Below are 22,354 nucleotides of genomic sequence, written 5' to 3'. Positions count from 1 at the left end.
TTTAAGATGGATGAAATAGCTAATATAAATACTCGTCACGACCCAGAACGTGAACCAAACCAGCTACATACAGATACAGGTCGGGCCGTCGCGGGCTCAAAACCACCAGGTAATGCGAATTTGTGCCGATAAGTTCAAAAACCTCTCCTTAAGTTAAAAAAATTAATCCCTAAAAATGATAACTTGATCAGAGTGTGAAAGCTCCGACAGAAAATAATTTGGACCAACAACAGAAGCTCTCACGATGTGCTTTTCCCGGGAGCTACAGTAGCTGAACATGTTGATTTATGGAGCATGTCGAAACGGCAGAATTCGAGGGCATAAAGGATTATAGGGCAGTAATTGAGTTTATACGGGTACTGTAAGCTCCAAAATGCAGCTTCAGGTTATATTCTTTAATCTTTAGAAAGGAGAAATACTTTGGTTATTTGCACCTCCGAAAAATAGCATGGTCGGGGATGGAATGGAGGGCTAATCCAAAAGGAGTCAGCGCAAACACAAAGGATTGTGATTTTACACAGCTAAACAGCATCCATAATACATGTTAAGGCAACACAACAATTTCAAAATCACATATCATGTCAAAGCACGAGCATTTTTAGACCAGAATTGAAGAATTGTTCTTACTAAGGTGACTACTGGTTCTCATTGAACTTATGACGACAGTCTCGGCACTCAAAGAAAACAGTTTGCCCTTCATCTGCTGAGCGTAGCTGCAATTACACGTTTCATATGGTAATAAAGGGTCAGAACTAGAAAACAGAAATTTGAACTGATTGACCATCAAATGTTCAAAGATCATTAGCTGACCTGCTTGGTGTAATATTCAAGTTCATGATATCCGCATTCTGGGCATAATCTATTTATCTAATAGAGAAAAAGACTTATTAATATGCTTAGAAATTCAAAATACTATTGGACTACATTTTGATGAAAAACTTACTGTAGCTCTTTTGACAGCTGTCTCATCCTTCAGTGTTGATTCAAGAACCACAAATGGATCAAGTTTTAGGTCCCTTCTAATATCCTGTCAACAGCATGCAGTTCAAAGTCAACTACATATAAATACCATGAAAATCCAATTCAATATCTGGTATTGTACAAGATTAGCATTCAAGAGCCGAGCATATCATTAAAAAGGCAGGATCAGTGGTCCCTAAAATTAAAAGTTTTCATTTGGCAAATACTGTTAGGTGCCATGTACTTGGTAAGCATAGCTGTACTGCTATCTAATAGGAGTATGTCTCAATCAGACTAACCTACAAATGCCATAGAAAATAGCATACCTGCTTATAAGATATTGTGTGCGATTTACAATGTTCCATTACCACAGGACAAAAAGGAAAAAAAAAAAAACAGGTGGCATTATCCCAGGCATGGATAATTGCGATAATTTTTTTGTTGAGAAATTCAAAATTTAAGTTAGCAAGACAATGCAATGCAGAATCAGCAATCGCAAAGTCAATCCCTCTCGATGAAATATGATATAGAAGTACGATATTCTTTTGTCTAAACGAAAAAGATTACAAGATTGAGTTGCTTCCCCGAATAAACCATATACTCCACTTCTCAAGTAAACCAAACTACTGTTATCTCTTAGGTTTTACTACTCTCATAGCATCCTCAACAGTTCATCTAAATTTGATCATCCATATCTTTATTTAGATGATAATTTAAAATAGTTTTATTCTTCATATCTGTTTGTACTTCAGCAGATCATCGACATCCTCCATATTTCTTTGGAGGATGGAGAGAGAAAAGATAGAGTTTCTCTCTGCTGATATAGATATAGATGACATCTACAAATAAAAAATGCGATAGATGTTCGGTTCAGCGGAATAGAAGAGCTGTTGGGGATGCTCTTAGGTTTTACTTCATTGGACTGTAGGAGGAGGAAGCGGAGAAATCCATGGGAACGCGCGAGCTACATAGAGAGAGAGAAAGCAGTCGGCCGCACCTCGCCAGTGACCGCGTACCGTGTCTCTTTCCCTTGGATCTCTGCATCGACAAGGATGCATCAGCCGCAGGAACACACCGAAAGCTTGTAGAGAGAGAGGGGGGGGGGGACCTTTGGTCTTGCGCTTGAAGCCGCAGAGAGGGCAGGACGCGTAGTGGAGGGAGTCGAAGGTGAGGAGGGTGCCGCACACGCCGCAGAACAGGAAGTCGCGCGCCTGCCAGAAGGCCATGCCGCCGCCGCCGCCGCTCGCTGCCGGCGAGTGCTCCTTCTCAGCTCTCTCCTGTGGCTTGGCTGGTGGTGACGGCGTGTTTTAGGGTTTTTTCTTTTGGGCCGGGCTCGTTGGTGGGCCTTACGGGCCTACAAGCTCTTTTGTTTTCTCACGCGGCCCACTGAAGTGATGAACTGAACAGTTGCACATTGCGTCCTGTTTGATGTGCCATCATGAGGGCCATGACCCGGTGCAGAATTAGGGACAAAAAGGTGGATTAATTTTATTGTTATATTGTTTTCATAATTATAAATCGATTTTATTTAGATTAGTACAGGAACTAAGAAAAATGATTTTCCCATCACGTCGAGAAAATGGGTCATTTCTTTATATAAGTATAAGTATTTTTTTAGATACGCAAAACAGATTTGGAAAGAGCAAATGAAAAAACTTACTTCCCCGTCTCGAGATATCCACACTTCTAGTATAATTTAAATACATCCCATAATGCTATACCTATCTCATCATCTCAACCAACCAAAACCTTAAGCCATTTTTTTCACATACTTTCCTATTTTAACCATCATTTCTCACAGCTTCTATTAACTTACATCTATGTGTAGAAAAACAGAAGGTAGTACTAAGACATTCTAAACCGGAGAGGACATAATTGCCCTTGCCGTAATCATTTTCAATGGCTATAGTTATTTTTCCTAATAGTATTTTATCCATTCTAAAATATACTCCATTCCATCAAAAAAAATTATTATAGTTTATAATGAGATTTGGTCAAACTTTTAAAATTTTGAAATTTTTTTATTAAAATAAATTTATGATATTACGATAGTATTTTTTAGAGATATCACTGTATGTAAACTAATATTTCTAAGAAATTATAATGGAATTTTATAAGTTTGACTAAATCATATTTTAAGCAATAAATATGTTTGTAAACACTCAATCATAAAGTATTTCCAAATTACGACACATCCATGGATCAAACCAAATTTAAGGCACTAAACCAGCACCGACTAATCCAGATGATTAAAAACTATTCACCTTAACGAAATTACAAAGGATCAATCAACTGTCGCCACCACGCAACACCATCGCTTACCGTCGTCGCAAGTCACGTGAAAACGACCGCGAAACTCGCATCAAAGTCGCGTGCATCTGATGAGACCAACCCTTTCCCCCTCGTTAGCACTTCGACGAAAACCAGACGAGCGCGAGACCACGTCCATGCGAGCGAGCGCCGAGCGGTTTAGGCCCAGTTTGATTCAGCTTATGATTATTATAATTTAGCTTATTAGAAGTAAGCTCATCCAAATATGTTTTTTTAATTATTGGGTAGCTTTAGACCTACTACCCTACTATACTTTAAAATAATTATTCATATTTATCATTCGTTTTTACTTTAGCTTATAATAATCCAGCTTACAGTAATCTGACTTAATAATCCAGATTACAATAATCCCTAGCTAAAATAAACATGGCCTTAGCCAAACCACGCACGCACTAATCACCAGCTGCGCGGGTGCGTTTAGACCGTGAAAAGAAAATTTGTGAGTGTCACGTCAAACGTTTAATATAAAAAGTGGTTTTTGACACGAATAAAAAAATAAAATTTATATCTCATACGAAAACCGCGAGACAAATCTTTTGAGTCTAATTAATCGGTCATAGTACACGGGGGTTACTTTAGTACTTGTGGCTAATCTTGGACTGATTAGGCTCAAAAGATGCGTGTTATGAGTTCTCCGTAACCGTACAATTTATTAATTTTTTAAAAAAAAATCTTAATTTTTGATACGATGTTATTGAAAAAAAATAAACGGCCGTGAGCTGACCCAGAAAACCAGCAACAGCAAACCGGGTGGTGTAAAAGACCAGACCGGACCGGGGAGGCGGGGAGGGAGGTCGTCCGGCCCGGTACCACCCGACAGATTCCTTGTCTAAACTGTACTTGCATTCCATTCCCCCGCAGGCAGCGGCCGCTCGCTCTCCCCCGCTCAGATCCGCGTCGCGGCGGCCCCAATTTTCCCACCTCCCAAATCCCACACGCGCACAGCGCAACGGAGGAAGGAGACAGCGCCACCCAGGCAGTCAGGCAGCCACCACCCAGGCCAGGGAGGGAGGGAGGCAGGGATGGCCACTTCCACTTCCAGGGGCGACGAGTCGCCCCGCGCCGCCGACCTCGTCCTCCCCTCCTACCCCGAGGCAGGCGCTTCCTCTCTCTTTCTATCTCGCTCTGTCTAAACCCTAGCTGAGTGGGCCGCTTTTGCGGCCAGATCTGTGGCTGATCTCGCCGGAATTGACCGGTTCTTGGTGTGTCTGCCTGCTTGCCTGCTGCAGATGATCGTCGAGGCGATCGCGTCGCTGGCGGAGGAGAACGGCTCTAGCCAGGCCGCCATCGCGCGCCGCATCGAGGCGGCCCGCGGCGCCGCCGGCGGGCTCCCGCCGTCGCACCCCGCGCTTGTCGCGGCGCACCTCTCCCGGATGTCGGCCGCGGGGGAGCTCGTCGCCGTCGCCGGAGGGAAGTACGCTCTTCGGCCGCCGCCGCCGTTGCCGCCGGTGCTGCCAGATGCGGCGGCGGAGTTCCCCACCGACGACGAGTCAGAGGACGACTTGCCGCCGTCGCCGCCGCCTCCTCCCCCTAAGCGAGGTCGCGGTCGGCCGCCTAAGGTGCGTTCCCCTGGCTACCCAGGGTTACCCGCCGCCGTCTCCGCCCCTGTCGTTGCGCCGGGTGATGGGTTACCCGCCGCCGCCGCTGCCCCCGCCGTGCCTCGCCGGCGAGGCCGCCCGCCCAAGCCGCGGGACCCGCACGCGCCACCCAAGATCCCACGCCCGCGAGGGCGCCCGCGCAAGAACCCTCTCCCGGACGGCATGGTGCTGCCACCACCGCGTCCGGGCGCGGCGGCGAAGCCGCGTCCGCAGTTCGCCGAGGTCGGCTTCGTGTGAGAGGGCGGCCTTCAACCCAAGGCCGAAGAGGAAGCGGGCGCTAACATTTCACTCAAGTTTATGCTGCTGCTGTTGTTTGATGTGGAGTTCTTTTTTCTTCTCCGTTCGTGTTGTTCTAATTCAGGGAGGAGCGTGTAGGTGCTGGATGACGCCGGCGGCGGTCAGTCGCCGGAGATGGTGTGTCAGTTCGTGGTGTTGATGCTGTCTTGGTCGCCGGAGCAGTTTGCTCCGGCGGTGTATCATGTATCTGTTGTCACGCTCAGGAAATTGCAGTGCAATTAGTTGATCATTTCGATTTGGGAAGATCAGCTCGGGTTCGTGATGCTACCTTTCAGTGTATGATCAATTGATCATTTAGTCATTAGCTTCTGTTCAGATCGGTTGACATGTAATGTACTAGTGGTTTGATTTCAAGCAAGAACAGCAAAGGTCTCACAGCATCTCTGTTGCTTCATGGTGTTCTTGCTGCATTATTATCATGCTTGAGCTTGAGCTTGAGCCTTGCTTTAGGATGATTTTCACGGGAATTGAACTAATTCCTGTAAAGTTTCTACCTTCCGTAGGAGGCCTGAATTTTGTTGATGAAATGTTCCAATGTCGTTGCTTACCTTCATATACTGGTAATCTATCTGCTTATGTTCCACAAAACTGTGTTGTTCTTCTGTAATTACAGTGTGCTGATCAGCTGATGCTCCATGGTTGGAGCGTTTAACCTGAACGCAATCTGCTACAATCAGATAATCTGGAGAAACTTCAGACGAAAACAGTACCGAAGTTGCTATAATCGCTTGGGATGGGCGCGGGATGACTTAAATTGCAGTAACCGCTAGGGATTGGTGCAGTTCGCAGGTCAACCCCGCGGATAATTTAGGATCAATTTTAATTCAACTAAATAAGCTAAGGTGGTGTTTTAGACAAGGGATTTATTTTTAGTCTCTTGTCCCATTGAATATTTAGATGTTTATTATAAATAGTAAACGTAGACTATTAATAAAACCCATCCATAATCTTGGACTAATTTACGAGACGAATCCATTGAGCCTAATTAATCCACGATTAGCCTATGTGACGCTACAGTAAACATTCTCTAATTATGTATTAATTAGGCTTCAAAAATTCGTCTCGTCGATTACCACTCATTTATGTAATTAGTTTTTTTATTAGTCTATATTTAATATTTTAAATTAGTGTTCAAACATCCGATGCAATATAGGACTAAAAAGTTTAGTCCCATCTAAAACAACCCCTTACACTAGTCGACTTCTCGACGACCAATAATTCCACGGAATTTCCTGTGCCTCAGATGATGCAGAGAATGTGATGTTCCTTGCTTTGGACCGAAACTGAGCGATCTGCTGACGCAGAGAAAGAAGCATCACATGGCAAAGAGGATCTCAATCAGCTCTACACCGGATAAGATGCATAATAACGATGATACTGATCAAGTGCGTCATTGTTCATGTGCTGCTGCTGCTGGGTGATGGCGACACTGACGAGGTCCCAGGTTTCATCGTGGCGTGCCTTGATGTCGCAGGTAGAGGTGGTAGGTAAGAAGGGTCCCTGGACATCACAAGATTTTCACAGGGTCTCACGCTTACCGGTCACGCAACGCTCGCACTGGGCAAGATCTGTTCCAGCTCGCTCGCGCGTGCGTGGTTGTGTTTTTAGCTCAGTGATTAGTGCTTCTCACTTTCGGTATAGGTGGCTTTGTTTGTGGTGAAGTCGTAGCTGCCTTTTGGAAAAAACGGAGTTTGTTGGGGGAATTTTCAGGGGCCCTGGCCTGGCCGCATTCAGAGACTCGCAGGCTGTTACCTGTCCACGTCCGTGTCCATGCCGTTTTCGCGGGGTGCATGTGGTCAGGGCGCTTCTCCTGGACAGTACAGTACTCCACTGCTGGATTTGGATGCGTGGGATCGGGATCAGCTGCAGGTAGTGTGACGGTAACTTATTCAGCGTACTCTTATCGTTGGATTCAGATCTAAGGGCTAAAATTTGTTCTAGACCTTAGCATGTACGGTGGTGTACTGTTTATTGCTGTAGCCCACGGTCCAAACAGGTCATCACAAAATTAGATTTGGATGCGTGGGATTAGGATTGGCTGCGGTTAGTAGTGTGACCGTGACTTATTCAGTCTACTCTTGACCGTTGGATTCAGATCTAAGGGTTAAAATTTGTTCTAGACCTTAGCATGTACAGTGGTGTACTGTTTATTGCTGTAGCTCACGGTCCAAACAGGTCATCACAAAATTGGACTTGGATGCGTGGGATCAGGATCAGTTGTGGCTAGTAGTGTGACCGTAACTTATTCAGTCTACTCTTGACCGTTGGATTCAGATCTAAAGGCTAAAATTTGTTCTAGACCTTAGCATGTATGGTGGTGTACTGTTTATTACTGTAGCTCACGGTCCAAACAGGTCATCACAAAAATTGGTCGGACGATAATATATGCAATAGCTTTAACGTCCGGTCTGTATTGGCACTGCACATGATTCCAATCCATAGTTATATCGAAGAGGATGTGTTGGCTGGATCTGACTGGTTGGAGAGCAACGGTGGAGATGGTCTCTGGTATCAGTAAAAGGGTTAAAAGATGTTCATTGTTGTCAGACCTTTGACTTGCTGAGTTGTTGTGAATAGCAAGCTTCACTATATGGATGGAAGTTCACATAAAAAAATATTTCGACAAAAAGATAGTATGTATGCATATTGCAATCAACAAATGAAAAGCCATACAATTTAATTTCAACAATTGTGATATTCCCTCATATTTCAAATATAAGTTTGTCGTTTTTTCCATGAAGTTTGTATGTACAGTAATGGTTTTATCGATGTTCGTGCAAACTACATATAATACGAGTCATTTTCATAATGCTCTTGGGCGGTCATCCAACGTGAGACGATTCATCAAATGTTGCCCATATACATATTTACCAGTCTTAGTGAAATCAATGCTTCTAAAAACCCCATGCCATTGGTCTCACTAGAAAAGGCGGAAGAGGAGGAGGTGCACTGAGTGTGTGCACGCTAACACCTACTTTTGCACCAAGACATGCCATGGCTGCGTCACGAGAAAAGTGCACTACACAATCAACCATGTTATCTTTGGGACAAGCGAAACCATAAGCACAAGCAGCATTGGCGATTGGATTATACGAGACACGAAACATCACAAGTGCAATCGCTCACTACAACCTCCTGCGTTAGAAGGCAACATGGCCTTAGGTGATGGCGGCAGTAACTTCACGAGTAAAACCTCCTTGTCATGGTTCTAGTTATTAATCATGTGTGTTCTCTAGCTAGGAGGGCATGAGAGGTGAGTGAGAAGATGAGGAATACCACAATGAGGAGGAAAGCAATGTCAACGACACTAATAATCATTCTTTGCAGACAAAGAATATAGAAGAGGAAGGTGGGCCAATTGGGTAGAGAGGACAGCGGTGGGGATCAAGCAATGGTGGGTAAGGGTCAAGGAAGAGTGATGCCGCATTTGTAGGATTTTTTTCCATATATTATTTGATGTTTCAACAATTGAAATATAATTTTTCATCTGCAAGAAGCAAAATGTTTAAACCGGAATTTGGTTTTACTAGCTAGAAGTCAATGAGCAAAAACTTAAATTTGACGTTGTTTCAAATTTTTATATTTATTATTATTTATTGCACAATGTTTCTCAAGATTATAGCGTTATTTCGTCAAGCAATATGTGAGGACGTCCCAAAGCCTAGGTGGTGCAATGCTCCGAGACATGTCAGCGCGAAATATCTGGATGGATGGGGTCTCAAAGTAAACCCAAATAATTATGGTAACCATCTAACCTCATCGCAGACCCCGACATGTCTTGAAGAGGGCACTGCAAAGGCTCTAAGCCATCGGATATGAAATAGAAGACATAACCATTGGAATAGCCACGTCAGTCATCTACGTCATACGCCCGTCAACCACTCGATGGTGGCCATCAAAAGCGTACCCCAGAGACCCGATCTCAACAAAGGCATATTCCCCGGTTATCTCAACCATTTCAAACCCATCCTCATGTGGGACTAGTTGTCCAGGAATGCAACATAGTCTCACATAACTCATCTCAGGCACGATATCCAAATTATAAGTGGTTCTAAGCATAACGCATAAATAGTCTTAATAAGTTCTAAGTAGTACTTGGCGACAAGCCATACATATTGGTTCATGCGGTAAGCGTGCTACCCAAAAGCCCACAGGCAAACCGGCTAGGGTAAATCCCTAGTTAGAACCATCCTGGAAATCACAAGCTGCATCAAACTACTCATCCAAACAGTCAATACATGCAGCAGGGTCTGAGCCAAAAACAAGTAAAAGAAAGCAAGAAATCAGTACATTAATCAAATTAATGTACTGGCAAGTCGGTGACAACCCTAGCATGCTACATGTTGGCCATATTCAAGGATAAGCTGTGTATAGGTTAATTTGCATAAATGCTAGTTTTAGTTCACAACATTTTCTCAACGGAATTTTTTTTAACAATAGTATAGAGTTAGTAAAACTTGTAATGTAAATGAATAAATAACACGCGTCTACCCCTCAAGGTAGATCATCACCACTTACCATCATATCATCACCATTCACCGAACTTTACCCAAGTTCACCAACAAAACATTCCAACCATTTTTCAAGTTCACAAAGAGTTTATCAAAATCACAAACTATACTCATGACACTTTACCATGCCGCTCATGACCGTGAGCACGGCTAATCGATTAGTTTTAGACTCTGCAGAGTTTGTACAACTTTTAAGCCCACATGATATGGTTCGCTCTAGTTTGTCCGATACCCGTCGGTATCATCACATTCTACACATTGAGTGTGATCTAGAGGTCATAACAAAACCGTTACATTGTTTATTGTCTAGCCTTGCACCAGCACGATGTGTGTTTTACCCACGCTACTAGCAAAGTAGCGCCACTAGGTAGCGGGCCCACACTTTAACCTAGCGCCGTAAGGAACCCTACCCGGAATCCCTCATGAGGCACGGCACCGTTGTATTGGACAGACTGCCCGCTCAAATCATCACATACCACATGTCGTTAATAAACTTCATCACAAACCATAGGAAGTTCCGATAAGTTACCAAAACCCGGTAACCCATACCCTTCGGCCTACCCAGATGCAAGGCTAAACTCTAAACAACTTAATAGGTTATGGCCAGCCCATACTTAGCACATGTGGTTTGTACTGTTTTCATTAGTTGGTGACATAGAGTGAGGTCCTTAATCGACCAGGGCGAACGCTCCCCCTATCGGTGCACATCTACTACCATATGTACACCACTCGTCGCCCAAGTCTAAAAACAAGTTTCCTCCATTTTCTATTCACAATACTCACACATTTAAAATTCTGTCCAGCAGCATCAAAATAACCTTTTTCACATATAACATTTATCAAAATGAGTAATTTGTAAGGCGGTAACCGAATATATAAGCATATAGCGGCAATATAAGCATAGCATAATCCCAAATAACACAATAATTGTATCCAAGAGCACTCTATGGTTACAACCAGCAAGGATTCAATATTTCAAGATAGATTATGCAGCAATTTGGTCATATCTACCATTCCCATATTTATATAATTTCTTTTTCTAAAATTAATACTAGCTAACGTATGCATGTTTGCAATAGAATCATTTAGCCCAATAAAACATAGGATCAAAGTGGTCAAAGGAGGGGCTGACTTGCCTTCGTCCGCAAACACCTGAACCTGGCCTTCAACAAACTCACCCTCTTCTTCTTCGACGTATTATTCCTCTATTCAAAATACGCGTATACGATAAATACAAAAATGTATAAAAACAAAAAATGCATGAGACTTATGCAGTGAGTGTGTGCTGGTCTCAGGTGGCCTCTAGTGAAGAAATTTTTATTTTATCACTTTGTTTTACAGAGATATGCATTTAGTAATTAAAAAGGTTTAAAAAGGGCTAAGTTTTATTAAGCAACATTTTTGTACAGAAGTGAAGAAAATTACTTTTACAAAGTTACAGAGCATGATTTTAGAAAATTAACAGAAGTGGTTTCAAAATTTTTAGAGCTATTTTCAATTTGTTATGGATTTAACAAGCTCTAGGAGACATTTAGGGCAAAACAAAAATAAAGAAAAAGTTTGTACAAAAAGTACCAAGTTTTATATTTTTCTAAAATAGTTCACAGCTCCACGGATCTAACAAAACTGGTTTCACAATTTTCGGAGTTAAAATGAATTTTCTACAAAATTTTGAAGTTCTGCTCATTCTCAGCTTAAAAAAAAATAGAAATCAGTTTTCAAAATTTAATTTCAGCCGGGCCCACATGTCAGTGAATGGCGTTTTCTGAAGTGAGGGGCGTTTTGCAGAAAGGCCCTCGTAAGATAGGAAATCAACCCGTACTCCCTTGCTACAGTAATATGTGTCTACGCAGTTTTCGGATAGGACCCTAGCTTTAGTCGAATTCTCCGAAGGAGGTCCCTGGTCGGCTCAAACAAGGGGCAGCCATGGGTGAGTTGGATTTTTAGCTCGCCGGCGATGATCGGTGGCCTGAATCGATTCGAGCGCAAAAGAGAAAAAGTAGAGGAAGTCCTTGCGCATCCGTGAGTGGTGGTGGTGAGGGAAATGGTGGTCCGTAGCCCATGAAACACGAGCAACAATAGTGGTATGTCTTGGTATGGCCATGCATGTGCTTGTAGTGGCTTGGTTAGTGCATGCAAGGGCTCGGTTAGTGCAAAATAGTTAGTGCCAGAGATGTCTCAAGGTACTAGGGTGCTCACCAAGCGAAGAAACGGATAAAACGATGTCCACGGGAGTGGTGAAGACGTTGGCCGGCGGCGAGGTCGGTGACGCCCACCACGTGTTCGATAGATTGCTTCTTGGGCAAAAGAGGCACGGATGAGCTCGGCGTGATACGTAGATCACGTTCCATAGGAAGAAAGTGAGAGGGACTCACCGGGGATGGAGAACGACGACGCCTAAGTTGCCGGTGCCGGGAAAGACGGCCGAGCTCCGGGCAATCTGGGCATGGTATGCGTTTGCTCGGGCTTGGAACGCGATGTGGGGAGGATGCCCTTGCTACTGGCGCGCTGGCTTGTGAAATAAGCGAGAGTGAAGTGGGGGGAGTGAGAGAGAGAGGGGTGGCTAGTGAAATCATGGGGTTTCTTGGGCTCCCATTGGGCATGGAGGGCGGTGGAGGCTGTGAGGAGAGAGTGGGAGGCTGCCATGTGGGTCCTAGGGGTGTGGGGCCCACTTGCCATTGAAAGAAATTTAAAATCTGGCTTGAAGGCTAAGTTAAGAAGAGTTGGCTGCAAAGGATTTTTGGAGGGGATTGAAGGAAGATTTTGTGCAGCAACAAGCGTGTACTAGTGATCCTCTTGGTCGGGGGTGATGTGGAGAGTGAAAGGGCTGAAGTGGTTTTGGTTAGAAGTCTTTGGTTTAGGCTTAATAAAGGGATGAACATGGGTTGATAACATGATTAGCAGCCGTTGACAGTGCAGTTAGTAGTTGATTCGATTTTTGGAGGGAGAGAAGAAAGGGTTAAAGAGTGATCCATGGTGTGACACTCCTCGTAGTGTTAGAGGAAAGTTAGTAGAAGACTTTGGCTGAAACAAAACTTCAAAAAGAGGTTTTTAAATAAATTTTACCAAGAGAGCAAGTTTGAATCTACTAAGCAGTTTTTCAGGATTTTTGAGAGATTAAAATAGATCAAAGAGATAGCAAACCTTAATGAAAAATTTTGAAACTTTGAGGGTTGATTTCTGACATATCAAGGTATTTTTCAGAATTTTTGTAGAATTTTTGGATGCACATAAATACCAAATTAATTATTTTTGTGAATCTAGGTCTATTATTGCATGTGATGATGAGATGATTAAGATCCAAAAATAATTAAAATCACTCCCAACCACATGATGCATTTACGTTAAGTTTAGTTCTCGGGTTTACGGGCTTGGGTATGTTACACAATATTTTCTCATATATTTTTATTTTTTACTAAATCTTTTGTTTTACATTGTACAACTATATGTTTCAATGACGATTGGCGTAAATATTTTGGCTATTTGATTTCTAGGGTTAGATCTAATGCCAGATTCCTAGTTTCCTAGTATTTCCCTTGTTTGTTTACAATAATACTATCAAGGATGTTTTGGTAAATGGACAAAAAGATGAAAAACACCTGAAAAATCGAAAGCAAATCACATTTGGGATTAGAGAATGCTCTACAATCTATTTGCTCAAGCTGGCGAGCTGTTTTTCTTTGAATTGAAATGTTTGGCTTCCATCATGACATATAAGAGCATGCTATGTACTCCCCCCGTTTCATAATTAATACTTTTTAGCATTGTCTAGATTTATATGGATGCTAATGAATCTATATATATATATAAATTATATACATTCATCGATCGATGAATTTAAGTAAGACTAGAAAGTCTTATAATATGAAACGGAGGTAGTATCTAACAATTAGGTCACTAATCCTACACTCCTAGTAATTCCATAGTAGTGTTAAGTACTCCATCCATTATATATTATAAAGAGATATCTCGACCTCGTGGTACCAAATCGTTTATGATTATTAGATCTAACAGTACATATCCTACTCAGCTAGATCCAACGGTGAAAAACGATTTGGTACCTCAAGGTACTGTTACTTCGAGGTATTTTTGTTGGACCAGGCTAATCTCTATTATAAAACTTTTCGAGCTTGTTAAGTTTCTTCCATGTATCAATCTATATGTGTCTAGATTAATTAACACAGAAATAAATATAAGTAAGCTAGAAAACCTTATAATGTAAAACGGAGGGAATAACTTTTGTGCATCACGGATTCTGATTTTTTTTTAAAAAAAAGAATTGCAGCTGCTGGAGTGAAGGAAAAGGAGGGAAAAGATCCGCCGTTGGTTGCTCCTTGGATGGCTGGATCGGAAGCGACTGCTTAAGCTGCAATCTCACAACCATACCATCCTGTCTCTCTCTCTCTTCCCCCTCTCCACCCCGCCCCAGATCCAGCACCTCCTCCTCCGCTCGCCTCAGGGGCTCGCCTCCGCCGTCGCCGTCGCCGGGGACGACGAGCCGGGGCCCAGCGAAGATGCTGACCAAGTTCGAGACGAAGAGCAACCGGGTTAAGGGGCTCACCTTCCACCCGCGCCGGCCATGGATCCTGGCCAGCCTCCACAGCGGGGTGATCCAGATGTGGGACTACCGCATGGGCACCCTCCTCGACCGCTTCGACGAGCACGACGGCCCCGTCCGCGGCGTCCACTTCCACGCCACCCAGCCGCTCTTCGTCTCCGGAGGTAAGCAGGCCCGCTAGATCTCGGGCACCTGCTGCGTGATTTGCCACTCGCGGGGTTGTGGCCTCGTGGCGTATTCGCGTGTTTGCTCGGATCCTGCCTTGGATCGGACGACGTATCGAGGTTTTTAGTTGCCTGCGTGATCCATCGAGGTTGCTTTGCTACGCGAACACTCGCGCTGCGATTAGATCACGTTTGATGTGGAGTGATGGTTGGTTGTCAAGGGATCCTGGTTGGTAGGGTGGGTTGGTTGGATCTAGTGCTTGTCTAATCTCGGTTACTCTTAAGTCTTAACTAGTTAGTGAATTGTTGGTTTGGAACATTCAAGCGCCATTTGGTTCCTGTTTATGGCCAGGATCTCCATCGATTTTACAATCCTTCCAATAAGAGGTAGGGTAGGAGCTAGACTGAGTCGATGTATAGTCCTTAACTAAAGAGTAGCAGCTTCCATGCGGTCGTGTGTTTCTGATACCATAGTCCATAGCAATGCCGGGGTTGGCAATTGACCATTTGGATTGGAACTTGAAACTAAGTCACACACCAGTTTCGTTTGTATTTCTGGTGTAACAGTAGCCCCATATGATCGCAACATGCCATATGATAAGATCGAACAACTTCAGAACTCATCTAAGTTTTCCATGATGCATTGCAGGCGATGATTACAAGATTAAGGTGTGGAATTACAAGACACACCGCTGCCTCTTCACGCTTCATGGTCACCTTGACTACATTCGCACGGTGCAATTCCACCATGAGTGCCCGTGGATCGTAAGTGCTAGTGATGACCAGACAATCCGGATTTGGAACTGGCAGTCTCGCACATGTGTGGCTGTGCTGACTGGGCATAACCATTATGTCATGTGTGCATCTTTCCACCCTAAGGAAGATCTGGTTGTGTCAGCATCACTTGATCAGACTGTCCGTGTCTGGGATACTAGTGCTTTGAGGAAGAAGTCAGTGTCACCTGCGGATGACATCCTGCGTCTTACCCAGATGAACACAGATCTGTTTGGAGGTGTTGATGCGGTTGTAAAATATGTGTTGGAAGGGCATGATCGTGGGGTCAACTGGGCTTCATTTCATCCCACGCTACCACTAATTGTTTCTGGGGCAGATGATCGGCAAGTGAAGTTATGGAGAATGAATGGTAATACTGGTATTATGTCATGAATTTTTTTATTATTGTTTTCATAGAGAAACAACTTCAATATTTGTGCTTGATTGCATCGTTCTTCCATAGAATAGGGCTGCAGAATTATGAATTAGGTTTTCTTATGAATTGTTTTTGTGTTGCTTGATTGGTCTTACTTTGACAGAAAAATTGGCTACAATTTCTCCCATATGGCTAAATTAATCTGAAGTAACTTGTCATTAAAACAAGCAGAATGCAAGAGATGTTTCACAACTAGTAAACAAGTGCCAGCAGGACTAAAGATGATTCACTCTCATCATATTGGTCAAACATAAATTGCCAATAATCGAAATATTCGAAACCAGTTAAATGGCCGTGTGTGCTGCTTGCGACAAATAAAAATGAATCTTGCATGTGCTAATATTATTTGAAGCGCATAACTTGTGACATTTTCGTTCAACACAACCTTCAAATTTTTTTGTGTCATTTTAGGTACAGGTAGCACTTGTCAATTTTTACATTACTCTAATCCAAAATAGCATGTTTACTGAATAGATGTGTCGGTTTCATCGCCATTGACCTTTTCCAAGATAAACATGTTTTTCAAACGGGAATAAGATATTGTCAACATGTAAAGCACCCTTTGCAATAGTAAAGAGCTTCAAGGAATAGTTAGTAACAATTATCCTGCAAAGTTGGTAGGGGCGGATCACCGCCATTACCACAATTGCATTCTTTAAAAGTATTATAGATAATGCAATCTAATTGTGCTATTCATGGACAGACACCAAAGCTTGGGAAGTTGATACTTTGCGGGGGCACATGAATAATGTGTCTTGTGTGATGTTCCATGCAAAACAAGACATCATTGTGTCCAACTCAGAGGACAAAAGCATTCGCATATGGGATGCCACAAAGCGAACCGGTGTTCAAACATTCAGGCGGGAACACGACCGTTTCTGGATTCTTGCTGCGCATCCTGAGATGAACCTTCTTGCTGCTGGTCATGATAGTGGCATGATTGTGTTTAAATTAGAGAGGGAACGTCCAGCTTTCTCAGTGAGTGGAGATACTGTGTTCTATGTGAAGGACCGTTTTCTTCGGTTCTTTGAATACTCCTCACAGAAGGAAGTTCAATTGGCTCCAATAAGAAGACCTGGATCTGTAAGCTTGAACCAGTCACCCAGGACACTGTCCTATAGTCCAACTGAAAATGCTGTCTTGATTTGCTCTGATGTGGACGGAGGCTCATACGAACTCTACATTGTTCCCAAGGATTCTGCTGGCAGGGCTGACTATTTGCAGGATGCAAAGAAGGGAGCTGGTGGGTCAGCTGTTTTTGTGGCCCGCAACAGGTTTGCTGTCCTTGAGAAGAGTAGCAATCAAGTTTTGGTGAAGAATCTTAAGAATGAAATTGTGAAGAAAACCCCTCTTCCTATTGCGACTGATGCAATTTATTATGCTGGCACTGGTAACTTGCTGTGTAAAGCCGAAGACCGAGTGACCATCCTTGATCTGCAGCAACGGTTAGTTCTTGGTGAGCTCCAGGCACCTGCTGTTAAATATGTTGTTTGGTCAAGTGATATGGAATCTGTTGCATTGCTGAGCAAGCACGCGGTGGTTATAGCAAACAAGAAGCTTGTCCATCGTTGTACGCTGCATGAAACCATCCGTGTGAAAAGCGGTGCCTGGGATGAGAATGATGTGTTTATTTACACTACGTTGAACCATATCAAGTATTGTCTTCCCAACGGAGATAGTGGGATTATTAAAACCCTTGATGTTCCTATTTACATAACAAGGGTTACTGGGAACAACATTTTCTGTCTGGACCGTGATGGGAAGAACAAGCTGATCACAGTTGATGCTTCTGAGTACATTTTCAAGCTGGCACTTCTGCGAAAACGATATGATCATGTGATGAGTATGATTAAAAATTCTCAGCTGTGTGGGCAGGCTGTTATTTCTTATTTACAACAGAAAGGGTTTCCTGAAGTTGCCCTCCACTTTGTGAAAGATGAGAAGACCAGATTCAACCTCGCTCTTGAGAGTGGAAATATCCAAATTGCAGTTGCTTCTGCAAAAGAGATTGATGACAAGGATCATTGGTATAGGTTGGGAATTGAGGCCCTGAGGCAGGGAAACGTTGGTATTGTGGAATACGCGTATCAACGGACAAAGAATTTTGATAGGCTTGCTTTCCTGTATCTTATTACTGGTTTCATGGACAAGGTGGGCTTCATGTGCAAAATTGCTGGACAGAACAATAACCTGATGGGGCAATTCCACAATGCACTGTACCTTGGAGATGCTAAGAAAAGAGTGGAGATCCTGGAGAACGCTGGACAGCTACCCCTTGCCTACATTACTGCTGCTACTCATGGGCTGACTGAAATTGCTGATAGGCTTGCAGAAGAATTGGGTGAGAATGTTCCTTCTCTACCTGAAGGAAAATCTCAATCATTGTTGATCCCTCCTGCACCTCTAATGGCTAGTGGTGATTGGCCATTGCTGAGGGTGATGCGTGGTATCTTTGAGGGTGGACTGGATGCCACTGGGAGGGCGGAACTTGAGGAAGACGATGAAGCTGCTGGTGCTGACTGGGGTGATGAGGACCTGGATATGGTTGATGTGAACGAAGCGATGGCAAATGGTGGTGATGGTTTTGATGCTGAGGAGGGTGAAGAAGCAAATGAGGAGGATGGCGAGGAAGGTGGCTGGGACCTTGAAGATCTAGAACTACCACCTGAAGCAGAGACCCCCAAAAACGCTGGCAATGCTCGCTCGACAGTCTTTGTTACTCCTCCACCAGGCATGCCTGTCAGCCAGATTTGGACTCAGAAATCTTCTCTTGCAGGGGAGCACGCAGCTGCAGGCAACTTTGACACAGCAATGAGGTTGCTTAGTCGACAATTGGGCGTAAAAAACTTTGCTCCCCTGAAGCCCTTATTTCTGGATCTGCACATGGGCAGCCATTCGTATCTTCGGGCACTTGCAGCTACACCCATTATACCAGTTGCTGTTGAGAAAGGTTGGAGCGAGTCATCAAGCCCTAATGTGAGAGGCCCTCCTGCACTTGTTTTCACCTTCTCACAAATGGAAGACAGACTCAAGGCTGCCTACAAGGCCACTACAGAGGGCAAGTTCCCGGAAGCTCTGAGGCAGTTCCTTAGCATCTTGCATACCATCCCTCTTATCGTGGTAGACTCGAGGAGGGAAGTTGATGAAGTGAAAGAGTTGATTGAGATTGTGAAGGAGTATATTCTTGGCCTTAGGATGGAACTGAAGAGGAAGGAATTGAGAGACGATGTCAACCGTCAACAAGAATTGGCGGCATACTTCACTAACTGCAAGCTTCAGAGAGTTCATATGAGGCTTGTGCTTGCAAGTGCTATGGCTCTGTGCTACAAGCAAAAGAACTTTGCCACTGCAGAGCATTTTGCAAGGATGCTGCTGGAGAACAGCCCTAATGAGGGCCAAGCAAAGAAGGCCCGACAGGTGCAGCAACAGTGCAGTGGGAAGAAGGATAGCTCTGAGCTGAACTATGACTACAGAAATCCATTTGTTGTCTGTGGTGCCACGTATGTTCCAATCTACCGTGGCCAGAAGGATATTTCCTGTCCGTACTGTGGATCCCGGTTTGTTCCTTCTGTTGAAGGGCAGCTTTGTACCATATGTGAGCTTGCCGTGGTTGGTGCGGATGCTTCTGGCCTCCTTTGCTCCCCTACGCAGTTGAGATAAGTGGTCTTAAGGTAGATCTCCCCTACATTTTTTCTAGTCTTTAGAACACTTTGTTATGATATTTTTACCATGATTGGAGGATGTTTACTGATTGTAACAAGTATTATATATGTCATGTTTACTTTGTAAAATCTTGTTCGAGTGTTTTTTTAAAAATTTTTGTTATTGAAATTTCATAATTTTTATATCAGAAATGAGAAACAGCTACCAACCACATGATTGCTTTCTGTTTTTTCCTTTCTATGTAGTACTATAGCTGTATCATTTTTATATGCCAGCTCTCTAAAACTTTTACTGCTGGTAACCGTAGTTTAGTAGTTTTAACAAATAGTTATTTTGCTGTATATCTCATTATCTTCATGTCAACATACACATATGGTGATTGTTTTTGAATTAGGTTGTCCGATGCTTCAAGTGGCCTGAAGCCTACTGATAGTAAATTTTGTACTCTTGTTGGCAATGTTGTTAGAGTAATATGATCGTTGCATCCACTACTGCTGCTATTTAGTACCAGAAGGAAATCCCTTGGTTCTTAGCTAATATGTTCATTACATGCCATACTAGGCCTGTAGAGGCCCTTATATTTACTTGTACTAAATCTCTTTGTTTCATGTATTTCTTGTACTGTATCTAGTAAATGTTTATTTGAGTAATCTTCCCAAACAATATTGCTTTCTGTATACTTCTGTTTGACAAAAAATACTATGCTTGTATCCTTTCTTTAGTTGTTTATTTGAATCTTGTTTCTGTATACTTCTGTTCGACAAATAATACTATGCATGTATCCCTTTTTAGTTATTTATTTGAAACTTGTTTCTCAATGAAGCAGTAATAGCTACATAGCAAATGAGTTAGCTTACAGATTTGTGCCCTGTTTATATATTGATTGCCCTTTTGTAACAATTGGACTTGCAGTAGCTAGTAGTATAGTATAGACAATGTGCTGTTACAGTGGGTGTCGCCACGTCTTAAAAAATTTGATCTATCAGAGTATTGATAGATAATTGAATTTTCAGGGTTCAAGTTAGAGGAGAAATCTTGTGCAGTTCCAGCAATACGATTATCAGGAGAAAAAAAATCCAAGTTCCTTTTTGTCCATGGAGAACACTCGGGAGGGTCTGGTGGCAGTGTTACAATGTCAGGAATTCACGATATTAACAGACCAGCTAGCATGGCTCTTCTTGCCCGTATGTAAACTCCAGCCTTATTGTTTTGACTCTTCATCATTCTTGATCAAGACTTTGTAACCCCGTGTGGGATGTGGATGCATGACGATAGATACTGAATTTGATTTTTGAGGCTTTGATGATAGTGTTATCATATCATAAACTTGGCTGTTATGAATGATACCCCACATTGACTTTTGTTTATTTTACTACATGTTCATAAATCAAATGTACCATTATGACCTTAGTATGTGGTGTAGATTATTTATTATTATTTTCATGATTATTCATGATGCAGTAAAGGATTCCCCATTTCCATAATTTTCTGAATTCTCTGTATGTTGGCTTTTTACGTTTTATATTTTTCTGGGTTTTCTGATGAATTTTTCCACTTCATCTCGATATTCCCATGCCTTTTTCCCTTCTCCCAAATGAGCTATTAGTGTTTTTTTTTTTTTGCTGTCTTAATGTATGCAATGTATGTTTTCAGCGTGAAACCATGAAACAGGTAATTTCACCGTAATCAACCTCTGACGGGGCATCACAAATATTCATGTACCATGCCTAGGCCCGTTTGATCGGGCTTGTGCTTCGATTTTTGGTCCGCAGGCCTCAGCTAAAAAAACGGGAAGGCCTCATTGTGTATATAATTGTTGAAATATCTTTATTCATGATTAATTGGTTCAAAATACACTCTAATCCAGGTGGAACAAGGCATCCTAGGTCCAACTGGCAGGCCTGTTTGGTGAGCTTCTCCCAGCAGCGGGAAAAGCTGTTTCTGTCAGAAGCTGCTCCAAACGGTTCTTAGCTTATAAGAATCTGTAGTTACAGATTCTGAAAAATGAACTAAGAATCCAGAAGCTGGGTTTAGGTACTTTTTCAGATTTTCAGAAGCTGGCTACCAAGCAGCTGCTTCTCAGAATTTAAAACTTCCCCAAACAAACCTTAAGCCCTAAAACTTCCCCAAACAAACCTTAAGCCCTAAGACAGAAAGCCTTGGGCCAAAGTCCAATCGTGAAACATTAAAGTCTCCTTTGCATTGGAGGATTTGAATGCTTAGTTTTTTTTCCCTGATTGAGATGTTTGGTTTGTAGGATTATGAGCTGTAAAATTTCTTTGGAATATGCTTGCACGCCAATCTCATACTCCCTCTGTCCCATATAATATGGGATTTTGACTTTCTGTTATGAATGTTTGACCACTCGTCTTATAAAAGAATTTAAAATATTATTTATTTTGTTTATTATTAAAAGTAGTTTAATTATTACTTATAAATTTTTATATTTACACTAAATTTTCAAATAAAATAAATAGTTAAAAATTACAAGTAAATAGTTAAAATTCCATATAATATAGGACGGAGGGAATATATAACTTAAAACTCCTCATCGTTTTTGTTTCTTTTGCGAACTCTAATGTGATATCTTTTTCTCCACTCACACGCAATTAAACGCAATTAAAGAGTGTGTTTGTTGGAGATGATTCCTCTAACTTTAAATGTGATCTGATGTGGCCACTGACACTTAGGTTTGTGACCATGAGACCCGCATGTCATCTACCATGTCAAGGTACAGTTATGTTATGAGATCTCAATCTATGTTCCTTTGGGGAGGTTGGGAGTCTTTTCTCAACACACAAAATGGAGCAGCGAATTAGATTAAAAAACTTAAAAGTTGGTTAATATTATTTTAAAAGCAACTTTCTATCGAAGCACTTGAAAAATAAGGGATTAGAAGTTGGGAAAGAGCTCCTTCAAACACAACCCAAGTACCCCAATATATAGTTCCTATATGTTTTGAGTCATGCGAGCACATGGTTTGAGGCTACCATTGTTGCGTTTTTCTCATACTTATAAGTCAAACTTTTGATTTTAAAATTAGACTTTGGAGCTATTTTGTG

General features: G+C 42.5%; 3 protein-coding genes across 3 annotated transcripts; 2 read left to right on the top strand and 1 right to left on the bottom strand.

The window, feature by feature from the left end:
- Positions 1 to 342: 342 nt before the first annotated feature.
- LOC102712238 (DNA-directed RNA polymerase I subunit RPA12-like) lies at positions 343 to 2,235 on the bottom strand. The gene is made up of 5 exons (XM_040522376.1): positions 2,069 to 2,235; positions 1,958 to 1,998; positions 944 to 1,027; positions 811 to 867; positions 343 to 713 (listed from the first exon to the last, which is right to left on the bottom strand). Exons 1-5 carry the CDS (start codon positions 2,184 to 2,186, stop codon positions 636 to 638), a joined length of 378 nt encoding a protein of 125 aa, XP_040378310.1. The 5' UTR covers positions 2,187 to 2,235; the 3' UTR covers positions 343 to 635.
- Positions 2,236 to 4,101: 1,866 nt separating this feature from the next.
- LOC121053909 (HMG-Y-related protein A-like) lies at positions 4,102 to 5,566 on the top strand. Its single transcript, XM_040522425.1, has 2 exons — positions 4,102 to 4,385; positions 4,521 to 5,566. Exons 1-2 carry the CDS (start codon positions 4,314 to 4,316, stop codon positions 5,124 to 5,126), a joined length of 678 nt encoding a protein of 225 aa, XP_040378359.1. The 5' UTR covers positions 4,102 to 4,313; the 3' UTR covers positions 5,127 to 5,566.
- Positions 5,567 to 14,102: 8,536 nt separating this feature from the next.
- Positions 14,103 to 20,766, top strand: LOC102711957 (coatomer subunit alpha-3). Its single transcript, XM_006650424.3, has 4 exons — positions 14,103 to 14,419; positions 15,069 to 15,563; positions 16,333 to 19,300; positions 20,306 to 20,766. Exons 1-3 carry the CDS (start codon positions 14,212 to 14,214, stop codon positions 19,287 to 19,289), a joined length of 3,660 nt encoding a protein of 1,219 aa, XP_006650487.2. The 5' UTR covers positions 14,103 to 14,211; the 3' UTR covers positions 19,290 to 19,300; positions 20,306 to 20,766.
- The last annotated feature ends 1,588 nt before the right edge of the window (positions 20,767 to 22,354 follow it).

The sequence above is a fragment of the Oryza brachyantha genome, chromosome 3, assembly GCF_000231095.2.
Source record: "Oryza brachyantha chromosome 3, ObraRS2, whole genome shotgun sequence".
Classification (NCBI taxonomy): Eukaryota; Viridiplantae; Streptophyta; class Magnoliopsida; order Poales; family Poaceae; genus Oryza; species Oryza brachyantha.
Note: the sequence above shows the minus strand (reverse complement) of the source record. Positions and strands in the feature narration are given on the sequence as shown.

What these genes read in the sequence shown, in the direction of transcription:
- LOC102712238 (XM_040522376.1), bottom strand. Translation starts at nt 2,186, where the DNA reads ATGGCCTTCTGGCAGGCGCGCGACTTCCTGTTCTGCGGCGTGTGCGGC. An exon ending in GGTACGCGGTCACTGGCGAG is followed by an intron (nt 1,028 to 1,957) that starts GTGCGGCCGACT and finishes TGCTGTTGACAG; the next exon opens with GATATTAGAAGGGACCTAAA. An exon ending in CAGCTGTCAAAAGAGCTACA is followed by an intron (nt 868 to 943) that starts GTAAGTTTTTCA and finishes TTTCTCTATTAG; the next exon opens with ATAAATAGATTATGCCCAGA.
- LOC121053909 (XM_040522425.1), top strand. Translation starts at nt 4,314, where the DNA reads ATGGCCACTTCCACTTCCAGGGGCGACGAGTCGCCCCGCGCCGCCGAC. An exon ending in TCCTCCCCTCCTACCCCGAG is followed by an intron (nt 4,386 to 4,520) that starts GCAGGCGCTTCC and finishes TGCCTGCTGCAG; the next exon opens with ATGATCGTCGAGGCGATCGC.
- LOC102711957 (XM_006650424.3), top strand. Translation starts at nt 14,212, where the DNA reads ATGCTGACCAAGTTCGAGACGAAGAGCAACCGGGTTAAGGGGCTCACC. An exon ending in GCCGCTCTTCGTCTCCGGAG is followed by an intron (nt 14,420 to 15,068) that starts GTAAGCAGGCCC and finishes GATGCATTGCAG; the next exon opens with GCGATGATTACAAGATTAAG. An exon ending in GAAGTTATGGAGAATGAATG is followed by an intron (nt 15,564 to 16,332) that starts GTAATACTGGTA and finishes ATTCATGGACAG; the next exon opens with ACACCAAAGCTTGGGAAGTT.